Here is a 12,287-nt window from a genome sequence, read left to right on the forward strand (position 1 = left end):
ATATGAACACACATGCACATGTATCTATCTCTAGCTGGATATAGAGCCCTTTGGATTTATGCCTAAGAGTTATGGTACAGTGAGGACTTGTGGCAGACGTGACTATTTGAGGAACATCCACACTGGTTTCCATAGTGGTTGTGCCAGTCTGCACTGTCAGCGGTAAAGAATATGTGTTCTCCTTTCTGCACAACCATGGCAGTGTTTGCTTTCGTTGGCTTTTTGTTTGTTTTGTTTTGTTTTGTTGTGATTTTATCTTAGCCATTCAGACTTGAGTAAGATAAATTCCCAAAGTAGTTTTAATTGAATTTCTCTAATAGCTCAGGTCATGGAACATTTTTTAAGTGTCTTTTCTTTTTTATTTTAAATCAGGCTGTTTTCTTCATGTTGAATTTCAAGTTCTTTGCATAGTCTAGATACTAACCATCTCTGTCCAATGTCTGGCCGGTAAGCACCCACTTGGGTAATTAACATATTGCACATTAATTTATGCCTTAACTAAATTTTGAGCAATGTGTGAGTAGAGAGTTGTCTTCTCTCTCTTTTTAAACTACCAGTTGTAGGATAATTATAGATTGTTCTAGAGAGTTTAAAAATAATATCTCATTAGCTGCCCCAATAGCCACAAAGTAGCTACTACTGCTTGAGTTCACAGTTAGGTAAACAGAGAATGATCACAGACTTAGCCGCTGATAAAGCCAGACTTTAAACATGAAGCCCATCAGAGAGTCCTTGGAACAAGGAGGTAATTAGTAAGTACACATTAAACAAATTGATGGACAAGTGCTCGCAGCTTTATGACTGCAGCAACTAATGTTGATGATGAAGTTTTGATTTGCTCCATACTGAAAATCATCCCCCGGAAGATCCCAGGATGTGGCAATCAAGATATATTTTAGGTTACATAATTCAAGACCTTGTCTGTTTCTCTCCTTGATGCTCATTTTATCCCATAGACTGTTTCTGGCATTAATATCTGGCCCCTTTCCATAATGTTCTCTTAGTGATTTAGTCAAATCAAGAATTTATTTCTTAAAAGAAAAATCAAATCCTCAGAAAATGGATCATTGGCCCTGTGCCCACTCCAGGCAGCCATGTTTGCATGACTCCAGGCAGCCATGTTTGCATGCAGCGCCCACAGGATGTCTGTTTAGCTGAGACAGCTGTACAGAAACACAATATATACATCTATCTATTCTGCTGCAGAATATTACAAATAAAATGAAGTTACCTTTAATCTCTTTTCTTTTTCCAGCATAATGGTCCCAACTATGACAAGTGCCATTTGAGTAAATGTAAATAAAACCGTCCAAGGAAACATAGCAATGAAAGTCCACAAGAAATCGTCGTGAATGAAGGCCGGGTATGGGAATCTCCTCGCATAAATTCTGGTGTTAGCAAACATGGCTTCAGCTGCTTTGCCACTGTGATACATCATGATGGCCTTGTCTACGGAATGTTGCATGATAAGAAATCCTTCTCTGATGTATCCTACATGGAAAAAAAACAGCCAAACAAACAACAAAACAAAGCAAAACCAGAGACTGTCAAGTCCAGGATAGTAACATACAGCCAGGGAGATGACTGTAGCAATTCAGATAATTCAAGACGTCTAACAATCTCACAAATACCTATTATGATCTGAGACACATATAATGAACACCATGAGCTCTAATTGTTGTCTTCCCAGAGTTAAAATATCCCGTGAAAATAATACCTATAACCTTATGAGTTGTCTTTATCAGCCAAAATGAATGATAATTTTAAAACTGTAAGTAAACCTCTTGTTCTATATCTGTGACCTTCCTAAATTGCTATGTTGAAGCCTTATACTTGGTATATTTTAAAGAGGTAAGGCCTGTCAGAAGTGATTGAGCCATAAGTACGTCATCCGTATGAATGGGCCGCTCTTAAAGGGGATAAATGGGAGTGATTTAGTCCTTTTTTGCCCCTTCTCCCACTAAAATGTGATGAAACAACTAGTCTACCCCCACACACAAAGGATGGAGCAAAAAGCTACTGCTTGGGAAGCACACAGTGAACCACTACCAAACGTCTAGTCTGTTGGTGCTGGAAGCTTGAGCTTCCTAGGTTCCAAAATTAGGAGAATCAAATTTCTATTCTTTCTTAATTATAAGCATTGTGTTATTTTGCTATACCACCACAGAACTGACTAAAGTATTTCTATACACTGAGATATGACATGTGAAGGAAGCTCTAAGCAAGAAGTGAATCCCGTGCACAACAACATCAAAAAGAATAAAGTCAATACAACCACATACAAGGAGATGAAAAACATACACACACCAAACTAAAAATAGCAACACATGTGAGTGAAAAGGTGTCTCCTTTTGGGTAGGGATAGTGAATACTGTTTAATGGCCATTCACAGAGAGACCTACAGACCCAGTGAAAATCTATATGGAACATCAACAGGAATGAGAAGTAACCAAAACAATGTACAGAAAGAAGACTAAAGCTGGAGTCTTTATGTATGCTTACAATAGAGATATTGTAACGAAAAAGAGTTAATCACAGACTACATGTAGAGACATACAGACAATCGTGTGTCCATGGTTAATAGCACTGTAGTATGCACTTTTAAAAAAATCATTAAAGGTAGACATTGTGTTTGAACTTCACCTTTAAAATTCATAGAGCAAGACTGAACATGGTGGTGCATACTTTTAATCCCAACACTCAGTAAGCAGAGGCATCTCTGTGAGTTCAAGTTCAGCTTGGTCTACACAGCAAGTTCCAGGCCAGCCGAAAAGAAAACAAAACCTCACGTAGCAACATCTGCTCCAGTCCTTTCACCCACTGTCTTTCTCAGACTCTGTGTGGCAGCTGCTATCTGGGTATGGTCTACTGCTTCCTGGGCTTCATCTGTTGAAAACTGGGGCCCCATTGTATCAATATGGAGGTGTTGGAATCCCTAAGAAGTGGAAGCCTACTGGGAAATGACTGACTTCAGAACAGATAATATGATTTTACAGAATGGACGTGTCTGGTGGGTATGAGTTAATTCCTGTGAGCTTCACTATAAAATGAGGAAGCCCGGCTCCTCACTGCTCCTTTGCCCCTGATCACATGCATGCCTCTTCAGCATATAGACAGACCCTTTCTGCTTCTCCACCATGTTGTTGTGCAGCTGGGAGAAACAGAAAACAGGAAGGAAGGCTGTGGTCATGCGGTTTAGATAATCCAGGTAAACAGCACCCAGACTCAGGTAGTCACATGGAACAGGCTAATGCCAACGTTTTAATAATTGGTAAATAGAACATTGGTGGAGAAAAGAAAAGAAAAGAAGAAGTTAAAGAAAGAGAGGATAGAGAGACAGATAGGAAGGAAGGAAGGAAGGAAGGAAGGAACAAAGGAAGGAACAAAGGAAGGAACAAAGACAGACAGAAAGAAAGAAATTTTTCCAAACATACCTTTTCAATCTGTGGATGGTGTCACTTAACTTGTAATCCTAAAACTTGGAAGTATCAGGAAGAAAGATCATCCCAAGTTTGAGGACAGCGTAGACTACATAATGAGATTAAGGCGAGCCTGGGCTACATAGCCAGACACTATTCAAAAAGCCAGTGATGATGATGATGGTGATGATGATGTGATAAATGGCCTAACTGTTTTTATAAGACCATATCTAGTTTGGTTAAACTACTTTTATTCCACCAATATCATGGCATTTTCTATTATGTTATTCCCAAAGAATGTCTTTAAGATGCAGTGTATTAATTTTAAAAGAGACTAGACTCATTTTAAACTTACAGTTAGAAAAACATTTTTCCTGTCTTTGATAAAATAAGACACCACACAACCTTCAACTCTAAAACGACAACCACTCAGATCTTTGTAAATATCTACACATATTTCCTATAATCTTAATGCTATATACACATATCAATGTCTTTCAGCTTGCTATTATTTTAATAGCTGCATCGAATGCCAAGCTGGCATGTTATTTGCAGGATGTGTCTGTGTGTGTGCATTCACCCACGCATGAGTTTTGCACAAGTCAAAGGCTGACTTCCCCAGGGATCTGCTCCTGCCTTTCTCTGCCTCACTAATTTGAGACAGGGTCTCTCAGTCAATCTAGAGTTCCTGACTCTGGCTTTGATAGCTGTATCAAGCCTCGGTGACAAACCTGACCACATCTCCAGCACCGAAGTCACAGATGTGGCCGTGCCAGCCTTTCCGTGGGTGATAGAATCTGGACTCGGGGCCTCATACTTGGGCATCAAAACAAGAACTTTACCTGTTGAGCCATTTCCCCGGCTCAAACTGACACCTTCCAGAAGAACTTGCTTAGTTGATAACAGAGAGAGAAAGTGAAGCAAAGGTTATCAACTAATATAACAGCGGATAAAGGAAAATTAATTCAAGAAATGAAGAAAAAGCAGTAAAGGATTTATAATATATCACATTTTATGTTTGTTAATAAAAAATTTAAACCATACTTAAAAAAAAAAAAAGCCTATTCCAAATGACTGTCCACACACAGTAAAAATAAACAATGTAAATGCACTTAAGACTCTGCTAACCAGGGTTTCCCCCGTCATTTTCCAACAAGTTCCGGGGTCCTAGGGAAGGCACAGATGGGAAGAGAAGTGATGTATTCCACTCTGTTTCTTTCTGGTTCGTGGATGGCTTTAACGAATTATCAGGATCATAGATATGACCAAAGCGCAGACTATATTTTACCTAGAACAAGCCAAAGAAAGTCATGTTAAACTAGTGATCCTTGACAAAGGAAGATTAGCAGTGATCAAAAAGTTATTAACAATTCAGTTTGGGGATAGAAGAGTAATTTGGGGCGGACAATGATAGGAAAGACAGCATCGTTGTGATACAGAGCAACTTATATGCCACACAAGCCATTATCCCAACCGAGACTTAGAAGGATTCTCTCCCTTTCATCTTTATGACATTTTGCTTTTGAGTTGCAAAGGAGCAATAAGGGGTCAGCAACCACCGTTGTAACTGTACTTTAAATTTTTTCTCGTTTGTTCTTCCTATTGAATAAACTTTTTTTTTTTTTAAATCTACAAGAGAGTTTGAGAAAATGGCTTGGTAATTAAGAGCACACATTGCTCTTGCAGAGGACCTGGGTTCAGTTCCCTGTACCCACATAGCAGCTCACAACCATCCACAACTCTAGTTTCAAGAGGTCTGATGCCCTCTTCTGATCTTTTTGAAAAGGAGTTACATATGCTGTGCACATACATGTAGGCCAAACATTCATACACATAAAAGCTGTGCACATACGTGTAGGCCAAACATTCATACACATAAAAGCTGTGCACATACATGTAGGCCAAACATTCATACACATAAAAGAGATTAAATAAATAAAAACTAATTTTTTAATCTATTAGAGGGGCCAGGAAGATGGCTCAGTCATTAAAGCACTTGCTCCACAAGCATGAGAGACTGAGTTCACATCCTCACAACCAAATAAAAAAGCTAGGTGAAGTGGCACAAGCCTCTGATCGCAGCGTTGAGGATGCTGAGACAAGAGGATTGCTGGGACTTGCGAGCCAGACTTTCTAGCTGGATTAGCAAGCTATGGGCTCAATGGAAGAGCCTACCTCAGAAACTGAGGTGGAGAATCAACTGAGGAAGATGCACAATGTCAGCCTCTCGCTCCCATATGCATGCACACGTGCATGTCCTGGCACCCCCATGAGCATGTATATCTAAACAGCTACGCAGCACACACACACTCGTGCAAATCTACTACAGAAAGACAAGAGAAATGAAGCGGGGTGTGTGAACAAATTAAAACATAAAAACAAAAACCTCACATTATGCTGCCTCCAAGAGTCACCTCTGAGAACACACAGAAGCAAGAAGTGAATGAGTGAGAAAAAGACACTCTGGACAAATGTATACCAGAAAAGAGCGCTTAGACTTGCTATAAGTACGTCAAAAGTTGTAAAGAGAGCACACACCGGGCATAATGATGCCCACCTGTAGTCCCTTGTGGTAGAGAAAGAGACAGACATTTGACAATTAGAAATGAACCGATGTAAGGAAAATACAATTGATAAACATTTATATAGCCAGCATCAGAGGATTCGTATGCACGTGGGTACGCTAAAGGATATAAAGAGAGATCATAAGTCACATTATGATTGTGACTGAGAACTACCCCACTTTCAAGAGTGGGCTGATCAGAGGCAAAAGTAGTAAAAAAAAAAAAAAAAAAAAAAAAAGCAAACAAAAAAGAAAAAAAAAAACACAAGACTTCAGCAACACACTGAACAAACCAAACAGACACACAGCACTTCCTCTTATAGCAACAACATATATGCCTCACAATCAAGCTCCAGTGGTTCGTTCGGCAGACAAGTCTTAGTAAATCTGAGGACTGGAATCATATAAAGCACTCTTTCTGATGGCTGTAGCATAGAGGCCAGAAATCAATAGGAGGAAGGACCTTAGACCTAAAGTTAAACAATGCATCCCTTGATAATAGCAATCAGTGGAGAAATTCTAAGGGCACATGGGGTGAATGGCTCAGTTAGTAAAGTGCTCGCTACACAATAATGATGCCCTGTGTTAAATACCCAGAATCTACATAAAGCCAGGTATGGTACCCATACATGTAATCCCGGTGACGCCAGAGTGAGAGGGAAGCAGATCCTCTTGTAGGCCTGGTGTGCTGCATACAAGTGAATGGGAGACCCGGTCTAAACGGAATGAAAGGCAAAGATCTGTGCCAAAGTTGTCCTCTGACCTCCACACGAGCTCCAACACTAATCTTACACACGTACACATAAGCATGCAGTCACAGGGACACACACACACACACACACACTCATACAAACAAACTTTTAAAAACCATCAAAGCTAAAAACAAGCAATCCGGTCTTTAGATAAAACTTTCTCACCTGAAGCGGCAAGCGTTCATTGCTGGTTTTGAACTTGTGATCAAACACAATAGCAGCCAGCACATGGGCATCCTTCTTCCCATACTTAATGTATCTCTCAAAAGATTCTTCCGAAGGAAAGCCCTGAACTGTAGAGACAAAAGCCCAAGTTGTCCACATCAACATGAAAGGCCTAATGCTCATTCTTCTTGGCACCATAAACCCCAATTCTGTCACAACAGTAGACATTCCAAAGAGTGCCACTTAACCGGTGACACTCAGACTATCTAATGTATACCTGGAGTATAGAAAACAAATGAGAAATAAATGCATAAAATAAAAATAAATTTCTGATACATCATACATAAGTACATAAAGTCAAAAATCAGCCCTTCTTCCATAAGATAATGGAAAGATGGTATTCATGATTTTTGAAAGAGTTAGTGTTTTTTTCAGTAGATTAAAAATAAAAAGGAGCTAGAGACATGGCTCAGTGGTTAGGAGCACTGACCGCTCTTCCAGAGGTCCTGAGTTCAATTCTCAGCAACCACATGGTGGCTCACAACCATCTGTAATGGGATCCGATGCCCTCTTCTGGTGTGTCTGAAGAGAGTGACAGTGTACTCATATACATAAAACAAATAAATAAATCTTTTTAAAAAAAAAGAAAGAAAAAGAAAAGAAAAATGGCTGTGGCTATGATTCAGTGGCAGCACATTTGCCCAGCATGCAATTCAAAGTTACAGGTTCAGTTTCGAGGTCCACCTCTCTCTCTCTCTGTGTCTCTGTCTCTGTCTCTGTCTCTCTCTCTCTCAAACACACACACACACACACACACACACACACACACACACTCACACACCATGAAAACTACAAAGGAAAACATTAACTTGAGGTTTCACTGACAGAAAGAACAACAGATATGAAAAAAGTCAAGAAAGTGGGCTTAATAACATTTTAAAAAACATTTAAAAAAATCGCGGTTCTTCAAGATACTGTCTAGTGGAAAGATGAGTCACAGACTGAGATCCAGAGTAGATACACACAGTGTATCACCAACAAACACAACCGTTACAGCCATAAGTGAGAAAGAAAAGAAGTTAGCCCAACAGATGAGACACGTGAACAGGCTTGCTGTAGAAACAAGTGCCCAAATGGCCTGTGACCTCACCGGCACCGTGGACACCCAGTTCACAGAGTCAATTGGGGCTGTGGCTCAGCTGTGAGGTGCTGGCATAGCACAAGACCGTCCTGACTATGGCCTCCAGAAACAACAGAACCAGACTGTAACCAGAGGAAAATGAAGCATGGCCAAAGGACCCCAGCACACACTCATCAAATTAGCTTTGAGTGTTGTAAAATTTTATCCATCAAATTGAAACAGTTATTATAATCTAGTTTTCTGTGTAAACAACAATATATGTTCTTTGCCTAAACTTTAAGTGATGCCCTCTACAATGTGGGCCTTTTGGTAGAGTTCAGTGGGTTGTCCATTGTGTATGCACATGGTTTCTGTGTTTATTGAGAAACTGGTGATTTTTCAAGCCGGATCCATTACTTACATTTCCTACAGTGAGGCAAGATCCAGTTGCTCCACACACTAATCAAACCTCACTATCTTTTTTTTATGCCAGTTACGAATGGCATCTTAGTGTGTGATCGATACAATTCCCTGGTGATCAACAACGCTGACCACCTCCCCGTGTGCTCAGTGGTTATTCAGACCCCACTTCAGCCAACTTTCTGCTCGGACCTCTTGTCTTTTAAAACAGTTGTCGGCATGTGGTTCCGTTGTTCAGGACACTCTATAATCCCATTGCAATCTACTATCACAAAAAATAGTTTGCAAATATTTCTCATTCTTTAAGTAGTCATTCATCCTCTTGATAGTTTCCTTTGGAAAAATATTTCCAATTTTGTTAAAAAAAAACAGTATATTCATTGCATTTTCATGATTTTTTTGTCATACTTAAGAAACCTTTGTCAAATCCATGGTCATGAGGTTAATTCTTTGTTTTCTTCTAAAAGTGTTAATAGTTTTGGCTCTAATATTTAGATTTTTAGCCCAATTTGAAGTATTTCTACATATGATTCAAATATAAGATTCAATAACTTTCTATTGCATATGAAACATTCTGTTTCCAGATAGCTCAGTTTTGAAATAATACCAAAAAGCCAGGGCCTGTTTATTTCTAGAGTCTTAATTCTGTATCATTAATATATATAAACTTTTGCACCAAAAGTGTGTGTGTGTGTGTGTGTGTGTGTGTGTGTGTTCAAAACTTCAATATTTCTCAATATTATTCTGACTCACAATGACTCTCACATTTTTGTGTGAATTTCAGATGTGGTTCATCAATTTTCATAAAGAAGCTTGTACCCTGTACAGGAGATGTACCTGAAGCTCGTAGCCTGTACAGGATGTGTACCTGTTGCTTGGCATTCACGCAGATTCAAGCTTCACTCTGCCAGTGCTCTGGGGAGGCTCCGTACTTCCCTGGTGTATGGTTTGAGGCCCTAAAGCCAAATTTCAGGGTTGCTTTGGGTTCCACAACAAAGAGGTCAGAAGACCCACAAGGCACCTTTCCTTCTGGTTTTGCTTTGTACCAACAGGGCTGGTCTCTGTCTACTGCTGACACAAACTATCTGAATCTTTCAGCAATTTTGGGGACTGGTTAACTAGGGATCAAGTTTGACTCAGGGACTCAGACAAATATTTTCCTGGGTTTATATATAAGACATTTCAGGTTTGTAGCCAGAACTGAGACCACGCGGTTCATTACTGGAGACCCAGTGAGCATCTTTATCCCCAGTCCCCAGTGGACAGCTCTGATGGCAAGACCATTACCACAGAAGACGCTAACAAAGTCCATGCAGGTATGGGAAACTTCTAGTTCTGAAGGCAGAGACACAGTAGGTAAGTCTGCCACCTGGGCATTGTCCCCTCATGGTGTCTCTCCTAGGTTTTGGACTCACAAGCTCCTAATTAGATGACACTTTTTTTTATCCACAGGTGGCTGCAAGATTATTGCTGTACTTAGGTGATGTGAATAAAATCTGTGCAACAAGAAAAGGTTCCTGCTTTATCCTAATACTTGACATGAAATCAGGCACTGTCACTTGTCTGATGACAGAATTCTTGAAAGGAGAGAATCATCATCAGCTAAATGTCCTCTGACCCCCACATATGTCACAAATACACACACATACATGTACATACCCAGGTACACATGTACACGAGTGCACACATATGCATGCACACACACACAAAGTTTGTTCATAACATAATCATAAATAAAGGATAGTTTTATATAACTTGAAATTAATTTGGTCATCTCATTTTAAATATTAGATTTCAATAGTGATTATGCCATGGAAACATTTGAACAAAATCTATGGTGTTCTACTTGGGAAACTAACGCACAAATTATGAAGGTTACTGAATCATACTAAAACAGAAATACTTCAAGTATTTTCATTTCTAACCTTTAAAGTTGAAATTTAAATCCTTTTTCACCATCTCGGTAATATTTCTTGCTGCATTACTCTCAGAAGGTACATAAGCCAATTCATATTCGAAGTTTTGATTAAGGAACCCAGGTAATGTCAAGAGAATAGGGTTGAAAACCACAGCATTGGTGAATGTCTTCTTTGAAATTCTGCGGACCGTCAAAGTCCATGCAAACAACAGAAATATCAAGGTGATCTCCACCACTAAGCCAACCACCTGCCTGCTCTGCAACAAAACACGAGGGACCATGTTAGTGAATACATGAATGAGCACGTGCATGTGTGTGCTCCTGTGTGTAGCTATGGGTTAATTAACACGACACAGACCTATATTATTCTGCTTTGTTCTACAATGAAAATGCCCCCCACCGACTGTCTTCCTTACACTCTCTCTGTTCCACTCTCTTATACCCATTCTCGTGAGTCTCAGGCTGTTCTTCGGACTAAGCAGTGCTAGCCCAGCCTTGGAACAAAAGCGAGAAAATCAACTATAGTCAAATGTAGTTAATGAGCTGTTAGCTCTCCCTTTGGCTGTACGGACTTCCCATCTAGCTCCCACAGACATCTCCACTTACCTTTAAAACGAAATTTTTCCACAGGAGGACTAAGAATTGCCTCATCAGCAGTGAATCCATTTTACCAGAAAGGGTGGAAGCTCGATGCTTGAGAAGTAAAGATGTAACACAATTAAGGTCACCTGCCGAAATATTAAATACCATCAATAAAAAAAGAGTATTGCTTCATTACTCCACACCTCTACTTTATAAATGGAAAGATAACAAAAAAAAATTCTGAAATGGGTACTTGAGTGCTCCTTTATACCTTTATATCAATTTATTAAAACATTGGAGAGTATAGGTATAAATGTGAGAAAACTGCAGGTCCGTTTTCACAATGAAGATATATAATAATAATGGAGAATATTAGTCTTTGGGAAGCTTCTACATGTCTCACGAACTACAGGGTTAGACACCTGTTTGATGTCAGCTCATACAGTGTTCTGTAGTCAGGTCCGTTCACAACTTGCCTCGTTTCTCATAGTCATGTATGGTATGGCATAAGAACTATGAACCTAGGATATGAGTTCAGATCTCAACTCTTCAACACACCGCATGCATATAATTCTGAGCAAAATAATTAACCCATGGATACTTACCATCTGAACATTAGGCAATGGTAGTGCTTACCTTACAGGGCTTCCCCCTTGGGGTCAACTGCTACCATAAAGAGGATACTAAGGGCTACTCATCACTTTTGGGATTGTGATGAAAACACATATAGCATAAGATTCACCACCATGAATGGTTTTCGAGGGATATCACTCACATTGTCCTACAGCCAACACCATCATTCTTAACATTTTCATTTTCATGAACCAAGTCTCTGGCCCATTAAACAATAGCCTGCCATCTCCCCCATTCTCTGACAGGTATAGCCCTAGGTGATGAGAGGGATCGTCCAGCACCATTGGGCTAACAAGATGGTTGGACAGGAAGAACCCTCCGATACTCGCTGTCATGTTCCTGGACCTTAAAGAATATTTTAAACTAAATGAAATATCCTGGTCACAAAGTGTCAGATTCCAGAGAAGATAGAAATACAAGAATCTGAGAAAACATAACCAAGGATAAATGCAAAGCAATGTACACAGAGACACATAATTAAACAGATAGGCCAGACTTGAACAAGAGTGGCACTTGAAGACATGGAAGGGAGACATCTCAGTGTGCCCAACCGTAGACAAAGAAAGTTCACAAGGTCCTCACCCTAGGATGCCTGCACCTAAGGAGTGCTGGATGATGGTGGCACACACACCTTTAATCCCAAGATCGCTGCGAGTTCAAGACCATCCTGGTCTACAGAGCGAGTTCCAGGACAGCCAGGGCTACGTGGAGAAAC

The 12,287-nt window shown here is 39.9% G+C and overlaps 1 protein-coding gene across 1 annotated transcript in view; it reads right to left on the reverse strand.

Annotated features, from left to right (window-relative positions):
• Positions 1-11,023, reverse strand: part of LOC308417670 (phospholipid-transporting ATPase ABCA3-like) — a gene marked incomplete at both ends in the record, with an annotated part of 96,820 nt that extends 85,797 nt beyond the window's left edge. Inside the window, 5 exons of the mRNA XM_080913009.1 lie at positions 1,232-1,491; positions 4,548-4,707; positions 6,900-7,027; positions 10,365-10,614; positions 10,964-11,023. Of these exons, the coding sequence (XP_080769135.1) occupies positions 1,232-1,491; positions 4,548-4,707; positions 6,900-7,027; positions 10,365-10,614; positions 10,964-11,023 (858 nt within the window). The remainder of the gene's footprint in view (positions 1-1,231; positions 1,492-4,547; positions 4,708-6,899; positions 7,028-10,364; positions 10,615-10,963) is intronic.
• Between the last annotated feature and the right edge of the window lie 1,264 nt (positions 11,024-12,287).

Source organism: Micromys minutus (genome assembly GCF_963924665.1).
Source record: "Micromys minutus genome assembly, chromosome: 2".
NCBI lineage: Eukaryota > Metazoa > Chordata > Mammalia > Rodentia > Muridae > Micromys > Micromys minutus.